This window comes from Manacus vitellinus, unplaced genomic scaffold, assembly GCF_001715985.3.
Source record: "Manacus vitellinus isolate BGI_N305 unplaced genomic scaffold, ASM171598v3 scaffold_1_pilon, whole genome shotgun sequence".
In the NCBI taxonomy this organism is placed as follows: Eukaryota; Metazoa; Chordata; class Aves; order Passeriformes; family Pipridae; genus Manacus; species Manacus vitellinus.
In genome coordinates this window covers 28,067,628-28,090,380 of record NW_021939396.1, presented here as the reverse complement: position 1 = coordinate 28,090,380, position 22,753 = coordinate 28,067,628, and the positions used below count along the sequence as shown (strand labels likewise).

The following is a 22,753-nucleotide window of genomic DNA, read 5'->3' as shown; positions in this document are numbered from 1 at the left end:
AAAACCAGCCATGCTGGCAAACTGAGGCACATATTTAATTTGTTTCTTTTTTGTTATCTGTCTCATTTACTTCTATCACTACGCATTGTGAAACAAAACAAAAAGATCTAAAAACTTTTTCCTCCTTTTTTTTTTGATGTTCACTTACTGGAATGCCGGTGAAGGTAACTGGAGGCGACTGCCAAGAGATGCTAAAGCTACTGCCATTGGGAGTGAATTTTGCTGACCCTGGAATGTTCACCGGAGGAGTGGCCTGTGTGAAAAGAAAATATTATTCCAGCAAGAAGAGTTATTCTTCTTCCAAAGCATTTCTAAGGATCTTTCACTCCTCAAAATGGTAAATCTATGAGAGACTTTCCAAGGCAGGAAAAAACTGCATGGTGACAAGCATTTTACCCTTATAAGACAGATAATCATGGGTAAGCCAGTAAGGAAGGGACACAGTTATATTTATATATCACTATTCCTAAACCTTGTTTAGAGAAAGATGACAGCAAGAAGCAAAAAATACTACAAATGATCACCTGTTCCATGGTGATGAACAAGGCCATACTTAAACTGATAGCAGCTGGTTTATACAACTGAAATGTGGATAGTGAAGCTTCTTGGACAAAACAAATCAATAGTAAGGGCTGGCCATTTCTGATTTATGAGACAAATGTTAAGAATCAGCCCAATTAAAACAGTCTTTCCTATTAAAAACAAGAAGCTGAAAATCATCCTGGGGATTCAAAAAACAGCTCTTAAATACTAAGCTCAAGCAAATATTTAAGGACTCCTGAGGTCCTTGAACTCCTACATTCTTCCCATCTGGGATGTAATACCCAGTGCTGCCCTGGAGTGCAAAAACAATAATCTGAGCTCAGACAGTTGTGCATCTTTCATCTTGTGCCTTTCCTTTGGTTTTCTCATGGGCTATGAATCCTCAGGAATTCTTTCCCACCCCTTTTTGAATCCTATTTAATTTTCAGAATAGGAAATTCATAGCTGTAAAGCTACCCTGCATAGCAGGAGTGTGAGCAGCCACCATGAACACAGGTTCACTTTGACCCCTGCATTTCAATTTTTCACCACAAAAAAAATCCCTCCTTAAACTTATTAAGAACTTGCTAAAATGAGTTTTCACTCCTGGCTTTCAGTTGCCTGTGCCTGACAATGCTGCAATACACTCATTTAAGTAGTGTTTGTGTTTGAGACTGCTGAAATTGTCTCACTGCTTCAGGGGAGAGAGTTCTTTCCTGAGCTGCTGGGCACAGAGGAGTGATGACAAACTACAACCTGATAGTCCCCACTAAAGATAATCTTCAGAGTAAACAAGTGCTGAAGCAATCCCCTGGAGTCTCTCCAAGGAAAAGAAAGTGAGACCACCAGATGCCTCCGCGTACGGCAGTGATGCTCTGTGGGCTGCCGAGCCTGCTGACAGCTCCAAGAGAATCCACACAGACATGCAGAGCAAACATCCGCTGAGCTCCATAAAATATAAAAGCTTTGCTGAAAGGCATCAAGAAAATCTGGCAACTCCCCTGTTCAAACGGGACTCCTGACAGAAAGAACTGGAGTCAGCTGGATGAGCAGTGAGACAGCACTGCCTCTGCTCAGTATCCCACAGGGGTATCAGCTCAAACCTGAGGTCAGCACAGCAACTTCCTCAGGTATTTGAATAAGACCTGAAAGGGAAATACTAGACGCTGAAAGAGCCCACCCGTAGTTCCTCTGTAGCTAAATTTAATAGGTACAGGCACAAGTTTTATAAAGAAACACAAAGTACGTGAAGTTTAAAATCAACGTAATTTGCAGTTGCCTGAAATACCACAGTGCTCAATTCTTTTTTTCTCAGTGCCTAAATATCTACATCAGACATGATCAGACTTAGACAGTCAGTCACCCTGTTCAGTTGTTTCCCAGATGTGCATCTTTGTTCATCAAGCACTGTCCCCTTTTTCAGGCTAACATTTTAGACAATCTCTTCCATAAGGTATTCAACCATAACATTACAACGAACTGAACAGTTTCTATACCCCGATCTCACTTTGCTCAGAGGCCTCCATCTAATTTCCAGTCAAAATATATTCATGGGTAACTTATAGTTATTTGTTTGTACCTACACTGTCCTTATATTTGAAACAGTACGTGTTCATCCTCTTCCCCTTTCATACTTGTCCTCTCACTTTCTTCCCAGGCAGCATCCCATCCTCTCCTCACCCCTGCTTTGCCTGAGGTACCAGTCCCTGGGCTGGAGAGCCTGTTCATGTCCTCTCTGCCCTCCTTCTTCAATGCTGATGATTTTCTTTCTCTCTCTTCTGACCGGAGCCCATCACATTGAATTTGGTTGACCAGAACTCTACTCAGGATCTCAGCTCTAGTTATCTGGGAGTCTTGTATAATGGCCTTAAAATTCCCTGTCTCTCAGAGATATTTCTTATCCAAGAGAGCTGACAACTATTTTTTTCCCTTCACAGTTCTATTGTTGTTGGCTCATGGTCATTCTGTGCTTGATTAATGAACAGAGGTTTCCTTCTCACAAAATTTTCTAACTACCCCAGTTTATAGCAGAAAAATCTCATTAGTTCCCTAGGCGCAGGACTTTGCACGTTCTGACATTAAACTGCATCCAAAACCTATTATTCTCAAGATCACCCAGTCATGTAAGCATGATATATAACTCTGGTACTGCTGATGTCTCCTGAGTTTGTTATCACCAAACTTTATTGTATTATTTGTGTAGTACCAAAATGATTTAATGAAAATGAGGTCAGGGCCAAGAACAGCTTTTCATTCAACTCCACTAACATTCAAAATAACTCATTGCTGTTTTCCGTGACTTTCCAGTTCTCTATCTTACACTAAATTTAATCTCTAGCCTAATAAATACTGCTTATATGTTTTAAGATCAAATGCACTCCTTGAATCCAGAAAGATTTGTTCTTCTGTACTGCTCCCTAGACTGTTCTAGTATCATCTTTCTCTGGGGTTCCTCCATTGCAGTTAACCTCAACTGCAGTACTTTCCACAATTTCTTCAATTATTTTTCTAAATTTTTCCTCACCCATAAGACTGGGTCAGAGAAGAGTGTCAGGACTTGCCTGGCTCACTTCCTGTTTATACCTTTCTTACTACAAGTAGTCTACCTGACACTTTCCAATCATACAGGAAACAGCAATTAACAGATACTAATTGTTTAGGATTCCTGCGACCCAGTTTTGGGCTCCATATTTTTTTTTCCTTTTTTAACAGGAATCCTTGGATGAACAGTATTCAGCCTCCCTTATCGAAGTTCCTTGAGCTGTGAATTTTGCCTCCACTCCCAATGAAGTAATTTCCACTTTCTCCTCTGGCTGGTGAGAGCTCAATCTCCACCCTGCCTCCTGGCTCTTCCTGCAGGACTGGAGAGATCCTGGCACAGGATACCACTGACCTCTTCTGCAGAAGCTGCCTCATTTGCAAGGACAGCCTGAACACTTGAGCAGGGACCTTGCCTCCTGCTTCCAGTTTGAAAGCCATGAACAGTGTGGACTCTGTCACTTCTCACTGATGAAATAAAGTATTGAAACCAGAGCAACTTGAAAAGAAGACGTGGCTCAGACACTTGTAGGCTCACGTTGTGGAACACATCAATTCAAATCCAATTTAAACACTTGATTTAGTATTTCCTTAGCCAAGTGCTTTACTCAGAGGCTGCTTATCAAACAGGATGGTGTGAATCTCCAAAAAGCAGAGTAGACTGTCACTACTGCAAATTCCAAATGAAGCAAGACTCTTCTCAATAGCCTAGACTTGGCGCCTCACTCTCTGAGGCAGGGCTTCAGCTACACTGAGATAAAAGTCTCCTAGCTGCCTTGATCAGTCCCCAGGTTGGTGTGTTACCTGATTCAGCTTCCACGTGAGATACCAAGCTTCAATGCTCACAAAAGTCTAAAACAAGCCTCTGAATTCTGTATGGTTCCCTCTGGCCTTTTAGTGGGTCTGCTCCAAACACACAAAGGTTTTATCGGCACAATGAAAGTTATTGAATCTGATAAATTTAACAGAGTTCATTTCTCTGGTGCATACACAGGTCACGGACCACACTACTTCAAAGCCTCTATCCCTCTTTTCTCATATGGTATCCACACCAAAACATGTCAAATTTTAGTGCACTTTTAAAATTAATGCTTTCTGTCCAAACTTAGTTGGAAGTTTTTGGTACAGCAATTTTTGCCATTTGAAAAGCATTACCTCTAAGAGTAGAAGGATACCATCTATGCCTTTTCTTTCTTCTTGCTCTACTTCACATATGCAAACTGAGATCTTACACTGTACATACCGAGGAAATTAATTGTTCCTGACATCCTTCAGGCACTTGTCTACAAACACATCCAGTACAAGCAGAGCTGAAATGAAGACTCTGGGAGGGATTCACCTGACTTAATAAGAATTTTTACAATGCAGGAGACCACATCCGAGCATGTCACCTTGGGCCCTCCTTATGATCATTGAAAAATTCACTAATGTAGGCAGTGGGATTACAGAGCAATTCTTCCCAACCTGAAGTATGCACCTATGTGTGGCTGGATAAACAGCATCCCAAAATCTAGAGTGGGCACATAAACAAACAAACAATTAGCTCAGAAGCAGACATCTACATTTAAATGAAACAAGCCCCTTGGGTTGCCCTTGAAAACTTTTCAGCCCATTAAAACTCATGGCTTTTTAAACTTGGCTCTTTAAAACCCAAACACTGTGATCTGACATTTCTTCATTCATTAATGACTTCACTGTAATCCCTGGAGCTCACTCTGACTGGCATTACCTGGTAAGCATGGTCCGTGTGTACGAGGTAGAGGTTGGTAGGAGCTGAGCGGCTCAGAGGTGTCATCAATTTAGTCTCAGTTTTGGCACAGGAAGTTTCAGGACGGATTGCATCTTGGGTGGGAAAGGAAGGAGGAGATGCTAAAGATGGAGAGACTGGGGAAAGACTGCTTAAGCCATCAGCTACTGAGTCCGTGTTGAGCCTGATTTCTGTATAGTAAAAATCCTCCTCTCCATCACTGTAGTCAGACTCTCCTATACGTCTGTATCAAGACAAAGAACGAAGAACTGATTAAATGAAAGCAAAAATGCCAAGGTAAATTTTAAATTCTAGATGCATGAGCAAATATATTCATATTGTCAATAAATTAATATTCGAAGTTTCAACCCTACCTACTTTATCAGCATTCTGGCTGCAGGAAAGGGGCAGAGGAAAAGAAAATCATCTAGTCTGAAGGGAAAAGAAGTAGGAATTACTTTTTTTTTCTTTCGGTGTTACTCCTGAATAATTCTTTGACCTTGGAGTAGATGTTTGACTCCATCTTAAGTATCACCTTCTCATTCCTACCTATTGTAAAGTTAACAAGAACCTCAACACACTCTGACTTTGGCAATGACCAAGCAGCCACAGAATGACAGGTAAAGATAAGAGACACAGGCAAGATATAATGTTCATTAATGTTACAGCAAATAATATATAATAAGTTACTTAAATAGACCAAACATAGTTATGGCTGTCATTCACCATAACTCCTTAGCATAACACAAGAATTTGCTAGAAAACATCTTCACCATGCAACTCAGATACAGGTAGAGAAGGGACTTACACAGGCTAGCTTGCAAGGGCTAAGGCTTTCTGGTCCAGAAGCAGACTTGTTGAAGGAAGGGATGTAGGTTTCATTGCCTTAACGTTAAATCTGCTGCAGGTTTGAGCGCAAACGCTAGCACTGAAGCAGCCCAGCCAAACCCCTATTTTAGTACATTCATAATCCACACAATATACAGAGGTAACTCACAGCTCACATGTGTATTTCCTCCCCAGTCTTCCATACAGGAAATCTGAGAGCCCTAAGCGTCCTCCTGCCTGCATGTCCATATCAGGGCTGAACACTGGGTCTCCCTTTTCCCACGCATGCACCCCAAAACCATCCCCTAGCCTGTTTTTCAGCCTGCTTGCCTGTATACCTCTACCTGAGGTCCTCTCACCACCTTACTCAATAGACTAGTTGAGAGACCATGGATCCAGCAGGCTTGAAAGGCTCTACCAGAAGTACCATCCATCAGACTGTAACTAGTTACTCACCAAAACTCCTCTCTCCAGCAAAGTTACTAACTCCAAATTCCAGGAAAGTTCTGCTTCTCCCTCTCCCACACCACAAAAAGGATGTCCCCATAATATAAATGGCAAAGCTACGTTCCTAACTGCATTTTGAGAGATCTGTTTCTGATACCCTTACTCTTAAGCCCAACAATAACTGCTATGACCTCCTCAAGACTATCCTGAGCTCCACATCAGATTACATCCACGTGGTCACTTTAATTTTTAAGCAGTGGGTAACACAGACCTACACAATAAACATGGATTTTCACATATATAACAGGAGAAGAACATGAGTCCCCACTGTAACTATATATGAGATAGCTAGGTCGCTCAGTGAACTGCACAGGAGACTTCAGTTGCAAACTAAACCTCTGAAACAAACTTGTATCCTAAAAGATTCATTTGCCTTTGCTTCTAGTCCAAGTAACTTAGCCATGCATCCTGGTTTTGGCTGAATAGTTAATTTTCTTCTGAGTAGCTGGTACAGTGCTGTCTTTTGGATTTTGGATGAGAATAATGTTGATGCTGAGCAGTGCTTACTTTTCAGTGAAGGACTTTTCAGTTTCCTGTGCTCTGACAGTGAGCAGGGGCACAAGAAGGCAGGAGGGAGCACAGCCAGGACAGCTGAGCTGAACTGACCGAAGGAATATTCCATACCATAGAATGTTGTGTTCAGTATATAAACTGGGGGGAGTTGGCTGGGAGCCACCAGTTGCTGTTTGGGGATGGGCTAGGCATTGGTCAGTGGGTGGTGAGCAACTGTATTGAGCATTATTTGTTTCTTTTCAGTTTTATTCCTCTCTCTCTCCTTTTCATTACAATTATTATCATAACCATAATTAGTATTATGAATATTATCTTTAATGTTATTAGTTTGTGGAGTTTTTTTTCAATCATTAAACTGTTCCTATCTCAACCCATGAGGTTTATTTTTTTTCCTTCGATTCTCCTTCCCATAAGAGAAGGAAGAAGATAGTGAGTAAGCAGCTGCACAGTACTGAGTAGCCAGCTGGGGTCAAACCATTACAACATGGAATTGTGGCTCATGTTTTTTTTTTTCAGGTTTCTTAGGTGCTTTGTGGTTTTGAGGGTTTTTTTGGCATTCATTTTTTTTGGTTTTGCATCAATTCAACTCAGAACTGGCGCAAGCATCTGACCTGATGTGAAACAAAGCTGGAAAGTATTCATGCAAGACCCTGAAACATGTCTTCTGCACAGCGTCATCCCAGATGTGATGTGCAAACAGCACGTACCATGTAAATGCCACTGAGTTGTGAGGCTGATAGGGATGTGCAGTGTGATCTAGAGCTGTATTTGACCTTTCAGAAAAGTTCACAGAACTTCAGGAAAGGAAGTGCCTCACTGTTGGAATAAGTGCTCATTTGCCTTGACCCACTACTCCACCAATTCCTCAGAAACCTAGGGATATGAAACAGAAAAGCCACGGACAATCCAGTTCATCTCCCCAGCCAAGTGCAATTGCTCCCCTGCCAGACCAAATCCTTTAGACTTCCGAAGAGACTGCTCTCTTACCCAAGGTGAATGGTCCGTATGTGTTTCTGAATCCCTGCAGCTGTGCTCAGTACCTTCCCACAGTTTTTCCACAGGCATTTGAACATCACCTTCATGGAGTTCTGAAAATTATGAGTAAATCATGGTTAGATGTATGGAAGTTGCATGGATATTAGGAAATATTTCTTCACTGAAAGGGGTTGGCAGCATCAGAACAGGTTGCCTAGGGAAATGATTGAGTCACCAGCCCTGGAAGTATTTAAAAGACGTGTTGATGTATTGCCTGGGGACATGATTTAGTGCTGGACTTGGCAGTGTTGGATTAACAGCTGGGCTTGATGATCTTAAAGGTCTTTTCTAACCTAAACAATTCTGTGATTCTATAATTCTATGAAGATAAAAGAAAAACCAAACCACCTAAAACAGATAAACAGTTACCAAACACTGTGAAGGTTCTTCCAAATTTGTGATGATCTAAGAGTCTCTGTTGAGTGTGTCACCCTACTGAATTCCACAGAATCCCAGTGAAAAGCTGCAGGAGCAGCTTGTGACAAAACTTTACCTCTCTTCATTCATTGGCAAAGTTTTTCATTTTAAGTTCCAGTTTGTCTCCCCACTAAAGGAGGTAGCTGATATAAAACTTTCTACACTTCTTTCAAAAAAAGAAAACTGATGAGGACTTCTCTCTGAATGCAAAGCACCTTCTTAAATTCAGGTCTTTCTAAAGCAAGCTCTTATAAATGTTTCCACTCATGGAATTTGCAAAATACAAAAAATATTGTGCCAGAAAACCATAGCTTTAGCTTCTGCTATGTCAATATTCACCCATAATCTGGAAAAAACTGCTTTTACTGCATTCAGAAGCTGCTGCTATGCTTATTCAGACAAGGGAATGAGAAGCCATCAAGCAGTGTTCACCATGTAAAAGAAAAAAAATGTGCATAATCTCATTTTAATATTCTTTTGATATTCTTTAATATAACTTCATTGATCTAAACTGAGTTATCACTGATTTAGAGCACAGCCAACAAGGTTATAAGCATCCCAATCTTAGATGTTTTGAAGACTGGAGAAAACCAGCCTTAATGTAAAGCACAGTGTGTGGTAACAACACAAATGTTGCAGAACTCTGTAGATATTTAAAAGCTAATTTTACTCGAAAATGAAACCAATTTTGTACTTTTTAAATTTAAAAAAATCTAAATAGTTTATACTTCTCAAAAATAATTTTCTCTATTATTACAGAACACATTATTAACACAAGGAAGAGCTTCAAAATATAGTATTATTATTATGTAATTTTAGTTACATGTAAGATTAGGTAAATGTCTTGAACAAAAGTTGACTTGGTGCTTTCTTCAGTTTGAACCCTTTGGAACTGCATGTCAGTTGATGGTTTCAGCATTTGCTAGAAAGATGATGGCTAGAATATAACTTACAAAAAATAATCTCAGCTGATGGGCTTTCTAAAATATAAGCTGATTGCAGTAACATGTTCTCATAGTTACTTCTCAGTCTAACATCTGTTTGAAAGTATAGTTGCTAAGGGATTTGGGACTTGAGGTACTCGATCACACGGTTTATATGAAAAATATCTACTTTGGCATAAAATTGCAAAATTCCATCTCTATTCTTTTATTTGATATTACAACTATCATTCAAATAGATACAGAATTCTTTTTTCCCCTCCAATTAAATACAATCTATCTAACAATTCTGACCGACACTTTTCTTACTTTTATAATATAATACTGAATACTACTATCAGCTCAAAATCACACAACCAACCACCAACTATGGCAACAAGATGAAGGCCATGCTTATCATTTAGGTTTTAGGAATTCCAGTGTGACATCACAAACACCCTGTGCATCTTTATGAACACAACATGGTTTAACATCCATCCCCAGTTTGAGGGTAAGACCATTTTCTTAGTTTCACTGTGGTTTTGATGCCATAAGGTCCTTAACTGTCAGTGTTAGGAGTTTGCAAAAACCAGTGTATTTTAACATAGTCAAGTGAGAGTTCACTGAGTAGAAATAAAGAACAAACCCTGTGCTTCAATTTCTGACTAGTTCAAAAATTGCCTATTCAGGTTTAATGTTTTATTTAAGAAAATAATGGAACATAAACGGTTTGGTGAGGAATAACTACATTAGTGGAAACTTTTAAGCAAACAACTTTCTTAAGGGGAAGTGCCTCCTAACATGACATTTTCCAAACACGAAATGGAAGAAACTTTAATAAGTAAAAGTAAGGTTACCAATCACTCTATTTACAGGCTTATTCCTTCTGACTTTTGCAGCCCTGAAGAAGAAATAACCTGAACATATTTATTTCAGCTTCTAAAGGTGCAAAGTTGTACTTAGATCAAGTATTCTGCTGTGGCCAGAATAAAAAAACCTGCAGGAAAGTAAGTTTATTTATAAAACCAAGTTTGGCATGGAATGTTATTGTTTATCTACATAAAATATTTGCCATACAAAGCAAAATCCCTGTGAACTAGAACAGATAGTGTAATAGACCTATGGTGGGTACATAAATAGAAATATTTGAAAGCAACTTAAAAAACAGTAAAGATGGCAGCTGCAAACCCATCTGTCTCATCACAGCTGAGCAGTGAGAATGATGTGACTATGATGAACGTTAACCGAGAAGCAGAAGGCAAACCAGCACACTTCTGCACCCCTACTCTCCTGTCCCATATGCCCCCAAATCATCTCTGTCTTTAGTTTAACAATCAGCTATAACTTCTAATTTATCATAACAGAGGTGTCCTCCAAAATACTTTTCCTTCTTAGCAAGACACACAAACATTTTAAAATTCTCTCCCACGATCAAGGGAAGAACAGCGTGGGTCAGCAAATAAGCAACTTCTGGAGCAAAAGGATAAATCTGAACAGGTTTAAACAATCATTAAAACTTCTTCCTGCTGGTGATGAAGCAATTAACTGTCTCAGACTGAGCCAGAAACAAATTCACTAAGGGGAATAATTTCTCTGTTTTTTCTCTTTACAAAAAGCCCTTTTTCATCTTGGTATGTAAAAATCTGTCCCGTTGTGTTGGGAGGGATGGAAACTTGGACTAGTGCCATCTCTTTGTTTTCTTTTTCTTCCAGAGGAGCTTGCTTGCTAGCATAAGAGTGCTTTTTGGGGTTAGTTTTGGACCCTTTTTTTTATTTTACATTGTGTTTTATTTAGTCTGCTTTTGCACTCTGAGGATAAATTTGGCCAATGCTAATACTGTATCAAAAGCCATCAAGTTGAGCTCTCTCTCTCCTTCTTTCACTCCATATGTTTGTGCAGAGAAAGCTTCACAGTATTAAGGTATCTGACATGCTGTCAGACAAACAGCACTTCCAGGGAACAAGGAGTATTAAGGTCATATCCAGTTTTTGTGATGACATATAAGGCTGCCTGTTGCATCCTGCACACAGAGGATTTGTCAAAGTAGGACAGAAATCCCATGAATGGCCAGAGGCAACACCTTCTGGAAATTACTCTAGTGTTTCCTGAGCAGGAGGCTCTGTAGAACCTCACCATCTGGCAGGAAATATGTGGTGCTGATGGCAGCATGTGTGTGCAGGAGGTGACCAGGTTGAATGAGACACAGTGCCTAGGCTAAGTACCTATGTTGAATACACATACAGAGCTACTGGGTGATTTCTCACAACAAAATAAGCCTATCAACAGCCTGTCTGCCCATGGGCATGGAATTTAACATAAGGCTAACCTTTCTCTTCCTAGGAATGGGTTCATCGAAGAGAAGGTTGCTTGTTTCACCTTCATCAATACCATCATCTGGCTGGGAAGGTGTCCGAAAAGTTTTGAAGCTATCAGCTGACAGAGGTGGAGATGGGGTGGATGGGTTGGACTGGTCACTGGGAGCATTCCAGCTCCAGTATCCACTGCTGCTGGTACTAGAAGGCACAAATCCTCCTTCTTTCCAAGATCCATTCAGGGATTCTGTCAAGAAACAACAACAACCGTCATTACGAGAGCATCATTGTTTTAGGGCTAAGGAGCTCTTTTTTCTAAGGCTTAGATGCCATGTTGGTAATTAACTGTACGTTTAATAAAGGAAAGCGAAAGCATTGGATGTAGAGAGGACAACCATATCTATCCCACTGCACACAAATTACATATTCCACATTTGATTTTTCCTTTTTTATTAAAAAAACCCTCAAAGTAAAAGGAAATGCTGGGTTTGGAAAAATAACCTGTTCTGGAGCATAAACAGCAATAAACAGTCAGATATTGCATGCATGATTAAAGGAGAACATTTAAATTGATCTTTAGAGGTCCCTGCAAACCCAAACTATTCTATGATTCTAAATACAACCTCAACTTTTAACAGGAACACGTGACTGTAATGGTCATGAGAGCAAGCTCCACATAGCCAAAAGGAAAGGGGACATACACTCTGAGCCCCAGAACACTAAGCAGATCTGCAAAAACATGATCTTCATCCCAGTATTAAAACACGAAAGAAAACCGTAATTACACTCTGTCATCTCATCATCTCTCAGTACACACGCCTCTGCCTACATGAGGCGGTACGTACCCCTTGGGATGCCCCATCTTCTTTATACAGGTGTGTTGATATGCATTTAGTTTCAGAACTGGAACATACAGACACTGGATCACCTCCACACCTACTCACTGGAGGAAGTGCCTCCTCACGGCAGCAGCTCCCCTGACATGAGGAGGCAGGCAGATACTCTAACGAATAGATTACACTCTACAGCACTGTGGGTGGGAGTAACAGCACTGCTTGTGCAGTGTGAGGCACAGCTTGAGCCATGCTTCATGTGCTGAGGTCCTCAGGCATTAGACATTGGCATGCCACTCTTCCCAGCCCTTAAAGGGCTTTTGGCAGGAGAGGAGTATGTAGGTCATCAGCTCAGCAAAGGCATGGCCTGAGCACATCCAGTGGTGCAGCCACAGGCAGCTCTGCCAGAAGCCCCAGGTTCTTACCGGGCTTGAGCACATGCGAATGGATGGTTTAGGTGTGGCTTCTCGCTAACTGAGGCATTGGAAGCTGTTCCCAATGACACTGTAGCGCCTGAGCATTGTGCAATACCTGACTTAGGAGCTGTTAAGCAAATAACTTCTTATCTGTTTATGAAACAATAGTTAAGTGTGAGACTAGTCTTTTCAAGCCAGTGCCTGCCTTTAAGAGTTCTGCAGAAGTCACTCCTTCACTCCTTCTCAATGTCTTACAGGTAAGTTAACTAATGATATCAGCAAGAAAGTAAGCTATCAAAAGCTTACCCCAAAACCAACGAATTTTTGGTTTTTTCCTCCTAATTCAGTTGGTTTTGGATGAAATCCTAAATCATTAACATCAGCTGCTCACAAAAGAGAATGCAGTGCCCCCTTGAGTAGGCAGCAGCCAAGTCCCGGAGTTACTGATTTACTGAGCAGGGCCACTCCGCATAAACTGGATCAACCCTCCCCCTCTACCCCTCCAATTCCTCTTTGAAAAAGGACATATAGATTTCCAGTAGCTAATAAGTTAACATATAAAACTGTCATGTTTTGGCTCATGATTACAGCCTTCATGTGACTGTAATGAAGGTGGGTTTTGTTTCTTATAAGTATTTGTACTTCAGTCTTGTGCCAAAGCCAAGAAATACATCTGGTATCAACTTGTGACCTTAGCATAGCTTAAAATTTCCATTTCTTAAGAAAAACAAAGGAAACAGCACTCTTTCAACTACTACTTTCTGATATATTTATGGTGGTACTTTGTATTCTCAGGGTTTAACAGCTTCTCCTCACCTTGCTGAGAAAGAGATGCAAATCAAGAACATTTTTAAAGTAGTATGGAAAAGGCTGAATGAGGTTGACAACAGCAAAAAACCCTAAACACTGGTTCTCATTAATACTAACAAATCTGTCAATGTGAAGAAGATTAAAATAAAAATAAATGCAACTTACTCTTATTTTGGGGCTCTTTTCACATTGCTGGAGTTGCGTGAAAGAGAACCAGACCAAATATTACTCAGCTGCAGGGAAACAAGGGCCAAACTCTGATCCAGTTTACATGGGTGATCATCCCCAATAATTCCAGCACAGATCTGCCTTTAATATTAATGCTAATGTTATTTTTTTTAATGCTAGGAAAAATTCCATTTGTTTAAAGAAATGTTTCTTTAATTACACTGCTCCTAACCGGCCTTTTTTGGAAAAGCATGTAGAAAGAACTAATTGTTAGTACATTTGTTGCTCATATTAGTAGGATCAGAGCCTAGCCTTGCAACACCAAATGAGCTTTATATTATCAAGTGTTTACACTTTTATTTAAGTCCATAGTACGTCTTAGTTAGTCAGGCGAAACTAAGATATTCAAGGAAAAGGTGCCCAACTACAGCTTCAAAATCTTGTCTGTGACTACTTGAAAACATGTGAATTACTTTTTCAGGCTAGTCTTCCCAGATTTTGGGAAACAAGCAGACAAGCTGTGTGAAGAAATATCAAAGAGCACTCAGAATACACCAAGAAATATCAAAGGTAGCTAACAGCCACCATTTACCTATTAGCAATTCAAAAGGCTTGTTGGGAAGCTGAGGTGCACTGCTGTTCCTGACAAGTGTCAGCTGCTCAGACTGTCTGAGGTGGCAAGTACTGCCTTACCCACAGCAGAGCAGCTCCCCGGGCCCAGGGATGCAGCAGGGGACAAATCCCTGCCTGGCACATCAGCACAGATCCATCTTCCGCTGTGGTTTTGTCTGTGAGCTGAGCAGCTGGAGAGCAGGTGTGTTTTTATCCTTCTGTTGGCCTCCCCCAGGGGCTGGCAACCTCCTGCCCTGAAGCAGGACAGTCACTGGGGATGTCACTGATGGAGGTTTCCCAGGGCTCCTCAGAGCAGTGGTACTCCATGAACAGTTCTGGTTTTCAACACTGGAAAGCACACAAACAAGAGCCACGAGTGTTCATGGCTAGAATTCCAGCTAAATGGATAAAACTTACATTTTCTGGAAATAAATGGAAAAGCCACAGTGTTTGTTTAAAAATGTTTAAAGATGTGACATTTGGTATGAATTCTTTTTAAGAACATCATTCAGTGGATTGCCTGAAGAAATATAAAGACTACATCCCTCTTAATTTGCATCTCTAAGTATTCCTCAGTCTTCCAGTTATTTACAGAAGGGCATCCAGTGTCTATTTAGCAGGGTAAGTTAAAAGAAGAGCCAGTGTCACACAAACAACGGTGAGGTATCCTAACAAGGGTGTCCTAATTGAAATTATTCCTTAAAATAGAACACTTGAAAATTTATTGTTAACTCCAGTCAATCTTGCACAGATTAATTATATTTAATTATCAATCTCTTTATTACCAAGAACTTTTTATATTTATTTTTATTTGTGTGTCTTCTGCTATACTATAAATGAAGTAGTCTTTAAAGGGGTTACAGATCTGATGGAAGACATCAGGGAGTTACAAAGAGCACAGGAATTGAGGGTCTAATCGTGCATCTGCAGAAGCAGATCTGTTGCTGTACAGATTGCTAGTGCTTGGCCTTTCAGCCAAGTGCTTTGCCTCACTGTGGTTTGGGGTAAAATATGATCTGATTTCCATGGAGTGGAGGACAAGAACAACTGCTATCACACTTACTGGATATGGCACTTGAGGACATAGTTCAGTGGTGAACATGGTGGAGGTTGATGGTTGGACTTGGTGATCTCAGAGGTCTTTCCCAACCTTAACCATTCTACAATTCTAAGATTCTATATGTGCAAATACAAACAAGATCTTCAGAAAATTAGTGTTTCAGTAAGGTCAGGATATCTTACACAGTGCTCATATACCATTTATGGAATGGGGCATCTCCCATTTCATAAACTGGAGCAGCTCTAGTTACAGGAAAGATTTCATTTCCAACAATGCTGCACCAGAGACTTTGACGAGGTTTGACGAGTATGAACCCCAGCATACCAGAAGACAGCCTTTCTTCTCCACCATGGCCACAAGTCCTGGATGCAAATCCCAAAATGAACGGTCCTGGCACCCCTCCCCTCAGCCCCTGGCTCCGAAGGCTTACCATTGGGTCGGACAGGAGGGCTGCGGACCAAAGGGCTGGTGGATAAACTGGTGAGTACCATGGCTGCTGTTACTTTATCCATGTCCAGTTCTTCTGAAGACTTTCTGAAACACAGTGAGTGGGAGGCAGGAAACACATCAGCAAATATTTAACTTTTTTTAATGTTTTCTTTTTAGTTTTTTTTAATACCAGCCCAAACCCTAAGCCAGCACAGCACAGTAACAAAAACAAGCTGCTGCGCAGAGTTCTCAAAGCTTCAGTCTTCTGGCAACCTGAGCATATCAAGTGGCTACTATAAGCAAACTAGCTCAGTAAATAGGAAAGGAAGTGGTAAAAGAGAATACATCTTTGTATAAATTCTTGGGATTACTGTGACCCTCTGTAACTTTAACTTTGTTCTTTATTTTTCAGAATTTCAGCTATTCATATTCTTAGAGCTAAGTGTATATACTTAAGGTGGTTTTCGTTTTCTTGGATGAAGACACAGAGATGCAAAGCTGGATAAGATTAGTAGCAACATTAATAACATAGACTACTCTCTGTAGGGTGAGGAAGAACTATGAACTGGAACTAAGGGATGTGAGTCTGTTGCTTCTGCTTAATGCTATTAACCTTTCCCTACTTTCTCCAAAAGACTGATCCTAAATTTTTCCCAGTCAGACTATAAACCAATTATTTCAAATAATTAGGAAACTGGCATAAAAACCAGGCAGGCACAGCAAGGGTGGGAGAGAGAGAGAGGGAAGATTTTTTTTGTGGGTGTGATGGGCACCTGAGCCATCAGCACAGCGGGAAGAGAGGGGCCTCTCTTAGCTGGGAACCTGAATAAGTCAGAGCAGAGGACATGGGGAATGGGTAATAAGGAGGGCAGACAGCTTTCCAGGGGAGGGAGGAGAAGATGTGGACAGCAGACAATGCCATGAGGGACCAGGCTTCAGTGACCCATTGCTCAAGGAGTCATGTTTTTATTAAGATAATGAAGGATTTTGTCTGTAAAAATTATATATTCCCCCCCCAAGAGTAACTCTCTTCCTTACAATGCAAAATTTCTGAAGAGTGAATGTACCAAAATAAAACTATTAAGCTCACCAGGTTTGGCAGACTTTTGCTTTCCATCCTTGTGAGATTTCCACCTTGCGCGTAGAATCAAAGCAGACAGCTTCTTGTAACCATTTGCTTTTGAATACATGACTGATTGTCCAAAACCATCTTTTCATTTTGTATAGGTCAAGTTAATTTTGTTCTTACAAAAGGACACTTTCCCCCCTCTATGCTGCAATGTGGGGTTTCTCGAATTGCACCTGTGCCTTGCCAGGAGCTCTATTTAACCAGTCAGGTTGAGTCCAATTTAAAGCCCAATATAAGAAGTGGCCAGCTATCTGATGTTTCCCACCAACTGCTGATTGGTAAGTCACCAAGAGGAACAGGACATGCTGGGCACACTCTCTTTTCTAGAATCCTATCTCAACCACCAGGGGGAAGGCTTATTAACTGGAAACTACACTGCAGTCAAAGCCTGTTGATATTTTAGTGAGCAAACCTCGAACTGTCCATGAAACAGTTCACAGCTGCTTTCTGGCTGATGCAAGGACCCACACAGATGCTGATGAACACTTTCCCACGCCACACAACAGCTTAGCTCTCCTGACTGTCTTTTGCAACACATCAGTGTCTGGAACCAAAACGCTGATGATGGTTCCCGCTGCATTATCATTATATCCGTAGAAAGCTTCTTTTCCCTCAGCCAAGGCTTTTGCAAAGAGCACAGCAGCCATATGGTCATCATCAAGTACTGGAAAGGTCTCGGATATCTGCTATAATCAACTGAGACCTGAATATGTCACCCATCAGGTCCTCATGCCTGCAGAGGAATATTCCACTCAGAATGCCAAACTCCTCTGGGCTCAGAAGACCCTTCCTCAGGGATGACATTGAGAAGGCTTCTGAAAACCAGCCCTGCCACATGATTTTCCAATTACCTAACATCCCAGTATGAAAATCCACTTTCTGAGAAAGATTCAGTGTCTCTGTAGTCCATTCCTGCCAAACTACACCAATTGTCCCTACACCTTTATCCAGCTATGGATGAACCACTAATATCTGCACTTCTGCAAGACAGGAGGACAAAATGAGCGTAAGTTCCTGATATGCTGCAGAAGCTGATCCCCAGTGTTTGCAATCAGCCTTCCATCTAGGCTCTTCTGTGTGTGTGGCAACAGGACTAACCTGCTCTTCATCCAGGCCTCTGCAGAACTGCAAAATCACACCACAGCAGATGATGCAAGTGTTTCCCTAGTTGATGTCGAGATGTCAGAGTCTAGACCCGGACCTAATCCCAAAGTTTGCCAAGTAGTCTATAAATTTAACTTCTTCTAGCTCTTTTGTACTGATTTTTTTCTCCCCTCTACAATGACAAGCACTGCTGCTCTGAAAAACTAACCCTTGCGCCAAATAATTTTGCTATGTCCCAAAATTGTCAGCATTGGCATCTGTGCCTAAGGTGAAAGTTTTCACAGACAAACAAAGGACAGGAACAGTCATGACAATTCTTGCCATTTCTAGCCATGCTAAACCACACTCTTGCAGTTACTGGAATGCTTTTTTCTACCTAATCCAATTTAACAGGCTAACAGCCCAAATAAAACAAACTTTGGACTTCTTCTCTGTCCATTTTGAATCACGGTCATTTTTACTACTTCTAGCTCCTCAGCTACATCCAGCACACAAGGAATGCTGCTCTCATGCTTCTCAGCCACAAGATTTTAGCAGCTACAAGTTCTGGCTTATGTGACTCTGCTCCTAAACACATTTTTACAGTTTGGCTCATAAATGTAAACACACATATTTCATATATCACTCAGCCAGTACTGTTGCAGCAGCAGCAGCCTTCTTCAAGACATAGGCAAAGCGTAAAACTGAAGACAGGAACCACTTAAGCCATCTGCATTTAGTCAGCATCACATGTGAGTTGATGCCTTAAGACTGCCCCAGTGTTTTCCAGCTTTCTCTGCTGGAAAGCTGAACCTGCATACAGCTGTTAAACAGTATTTGCACTGAGAGAGGAGAATAACTCGTTCGTTACACACAGATTGCTCATAAACCATTTATCCCACCATTGCTGAGGCAATTTTCTGTGGACTGAAGTTATAACCCCTGATGTTGCTTATATTGTTATTAGGTGTAATGAAATTTAAATAAGTTGTAAGATCTTCTACTACATTAGCTATGAAGATTTCTTCTTTCCTCCAATCCCACATCTGAGTCTCCAAAAAGCCATCTCCCAAAATCTTGATGGATGTGCTTGTGTCAACCCAGTCTGCATTTGAGATCAAACAGTTCTGGATCCTTTATTTTCAACTTTTTGTAAATCCAAATACCTGCCAATAGCTGAATTACAATCAATCACCTGATATATAAGCAGCAGAAGTTCCAGGACCCTGGGGACAAACCTTTTATCACCACTCCACGTCTCTCAGCTTCATGTCTCCCTGCTTCCCCAGTAGGTAGAATGATTTCACTTGATCCCTACAATACCCTAATCTATCCAGCCTGGCCTTTCAAAGAGTCCTTTTCTTTAACAGCCAAGCCCAAACTAAACTTAGTTACTACACTTACTCTTGCTCAATCCTTTCCTTGGTTTTGCTGATGAATTTACTACTTTTTTGATAATTTATCAATGTTAAGAAACCATCACATACTCCTCAGTCAAAGCTTTCTACAAGGAAAGGCTGGGTTTAAGCTCTAAAAGATGAGAAAAAGAGAGTCCAAGACAAGCCCAAGGCTATGCAAGTGCCCCAAGCCAACACAATATCCAATCTCCTACTGTCCCATTTCCTCTGCCTGCTCCTGGCCACTGTGACTTCCACGCTCCCTACTAAGTGTTATTCTCATCTGGACACACCTACATCACACTTCCATATTTTCTTCTCTATCAGCCACATCATCATCTGTGTTGGGAACCTTTTTTTAAACCTGCTCTCAAAAAAATCTTTAGAAATACACATTTTATTCTAGTTTTTTAAGTCTTTAGTCTATAATTTATTAATTGTCTGCCTTAGATCAAACAGCCTGCAGTTTTTCCTCTTAGAAAAACTGCATCTTAAGTCAGTACTTTTCTCAAGCATATTTTAAAGGTCCTGGAGAATATTCTTAGAGCAGAGAAACTGGCAGGGGAAGCAGGTGTTTTTGATAAAATTGACCTTACTCGAAATGACACTTAAGTTCATTTGAAGCAAAGAAAAAATAAAAACCAAATTCATTTTCCCTGTCCACAACTCCAAAGCTTTCAGTTAATTCCCTGACCAGAAACCTCTGACTCCAGTGCAGCAAAGCTCAAAGCAACCAGGCACAGTTCACTGTATAGAAAGTGCTTTCCTACACTCTGGAGCTGCCCCAACACGGTGGGAATGCAGACCAGGCAGCGTTTCTTCACCAGGGCTCTGCTCCCACCAAGACAAGGAGAGGGACAGCAGCATCCTGCAGCTGGCAGGACCAGGCTGCATGGGGACAGAAACTGCAGCACCAGCACACGAGCGCAAGGGGAAGGGAAAGGGAAAGACATTTCCAATTACTTCAAGTGGATGTTGACTACAAAAGTCGATGGTCACAGATTCAACCTTCTCTAGAATCACACACCCCTGCTTTCCAGCACTGTTGAGCTTGCCTTTCCTTAACCTACTCTCTAAACAATAACCACCTGAAGCTCATATGCTCTAAACATTCTGACTTATTAAAAGGCTTATATTTTCCTTTGTCTTGGCAGAGGCACATGCTTTCCTATTTCTTACTGCTATCCTCATCAGAGGGACATGGTAAAAAAAAAAAAAAATTGACTAGGATTGATAAGGACAGAGGCAGCCAAGCACAAAAATGCTATTATGCTATGTTAGCTGGCTACTGTCCTCCACTCAAAAATCAGCTTATGACAGTGGTTCACAAAACATTTGGACCTTTTGTTAAGGAAGTACCCTATAAATATGTGTGTGTTAATATGCTACAACTAGGACAAAATAACAGTATATTTAAATATCTATTTATATCTCCCTCCCATGCTTATATGTGCTAAAGTCTCATAGATATCTCTGAAGTCTGACTCTGATCATTTGATTACAGCCATATCACACTGATACTGTCATACTGAGCACTGCATTAATAATGATTGATGAACATGTTGCTACAGGCTTTTATACACCAAAAATATGAATCATCATATAAGTAATAAGTGCAAACAGTGTACTAGTAATAACAGAAATGCTTCTAAAAGACATAAAAATCCTAAATTACATTCTACGGGTAAAAAAAAAATATTTTTTTCTTCAATTCATCATTACTAGCAAAACCAACATCCTAACAAAGAACCAGCAAGAAAAAACATGTTTGTGGCTGTGACTCCATATATCTAAAGTAATTACAACCACTCTTCTGTACTAAGCAAAGATCTACATCATGCTGCAAAATATTAATCCATAAAATACTTTACGTTTACAACAACACTTGGTTATCATCTAAGAACTCAAAATATTGACAGTACAGATAAATAAATGATCTTACTTGTTGCTCTTATGTTTGGTTGCTGATTATGGAGATTAAAAATTACCCATTTGCCAAAGATAAAAACTACAGAGAGAATGATCCATATAAGCAGTCCAAGGTCCTCAGCATTCTTTTCACCGTAACTTTTCGAAATAAAGCAAAAAGCAAAGGGAAATATTTTCAAATACTATATTAAATCAGTATAGTACTGTAATGATAATTACTATTTGCACATTTAAGAAGAGAACTGGTGTTTGATATCTGAAGTGGAGATACAATAATAATGCACTAATTAGAAGCTAGGGATTTCTGCCTTTGCTCATCGTAGCCAAACATAAAATTAACATTTTCCACACTATATTTGCAGACTAGTGCTTATGCAGAAAAAAGGGCCTTTCTCTGTCTGTTTCTGCTGTCCTTGTCATACACAAGCAGATTTTTTTTTTTACGCCGAGAGCTACTAGAAATTAAGACAAAAATCTTCTATTATACAAATATAGGATATTTTCTTCTAAAAAAAAAACATATGTACCTGAACTTCTCAAGGAAAAAAAGAAAAATGCATCAAAGGCACTTCAAAGCTTTTCACCTCCTCCTGGCCATGCAAACAGATTTAGTGATTCAGTTATTCAAAGGGCCTTTGGAAGTCTGGCTGGTGTGTTGGAGCCCGAGAACACTTGACAGAGTCATCAGTAACTGAGATGCGGACTTTCCATTTGGACTGTAATTGTTTAAAGACAATAAAAAGTCTCTGCAAATCAGTCCTAACAGATGGGAGACATTCACAGAGTGGTTCTCAGCATCCTGGAGTAGAAAATACCTTTAACAGCAGAACTGAAGAAAAGTGGTGAGTAATGCAGGCAGGTTTCTCAAAGTCTTTTATTTTAACTCACATTAGACCTTTTATCATTTTCCACTGCTCCACACAACGAAGGTCTGTTTTTACAAAGACATTTTTCTCTAGCCATTGTCACTAAAAACACCAAAAGTTGACAGAAGAGAATCCATTAATTTTTACAACCATTTTGTAGATTTAGATATCCAAGAAATTGTGATATTTTGTTCCAAAGGCTGGCTGATGTACTCCCCCCCACAGGGCTCTCGCCTGTCTCTTCCTCTGCTGTTCCTGTCACCTCCTCAAGCCAGACAGCTTTCCAAACCAGGTGCATCCCCAGGAGCACCTGGAGCACCCTCTCCCCACTGCGGGAGTACAGCCCAGTGATGCTACTCTGTCTGCCCTGGAAGCTACCACCACACCAGGCCTCTTTGGGGAGTGCTGTCAGAGCTGCACCAGCAACAAAAAGGATGCCAAATTACTGTGATTTCTGCTGTCTGCTGTAAATACACCCCACGGGTATGCTCTGCTGTCACTGCCCCTGCTGCAGTCCAGTGGCAGGAATAGCTGCTTTGCCCTCTAAGACTCCCCAGAAAAGTTTGCCTAAGTTTTGTAAAACAGATGGAAAATGCCTTTTTCCTAGAAACCTTTTTTATCACTGCTTTTCAAGCAATTTGTCTGACTTCCTAAAAGGCAATTGAAATTTCAAACCTATCCA

At 40.6% G+C, this 22,753-nt stretch overlaps 1 protein-coding gene across 4 annotated transcripts in view; it reads right to left on the bottom strand.

The window, feature by feature from the left end:
* ZNF704 (zinc finger protein 704) overlaps nt 1-22,753 on the bottom strand; it is an 86,712-nt gene that overhangs the window by 8,200 nt on the left and 55,759 nt on the right. For 3 of the 4 annotated variants that reach the window (XM_029959210.1, XM_029959212.1, XM_018079080.2), the window contains exons 3-7: nt 15,669-15,772; nt 11,354-11,586; nt 7,643-7,743; nt 4,790-5,051; nt 149-253 (exon numbers count right to left, since the gene is read on the bottom strand). In XM_029959210.1, the coding sequence (XP_029815070.1) occupies nt 149-253; nt 4,790-5,051; nt 7,643-7,743; nt 11,354-11,586; nt 15,669-15,772 (805 nt within the window). The remainder of the gene's footprint in view (nt 1-148; nt 254-4,789; nt 5,052-7,642; nt 7,744-11,353; nt 11,587-15,668; nt 15,773-22,753) is intronic. The other variant, XM_029959211.1, reaches the window with a different exon arrangement.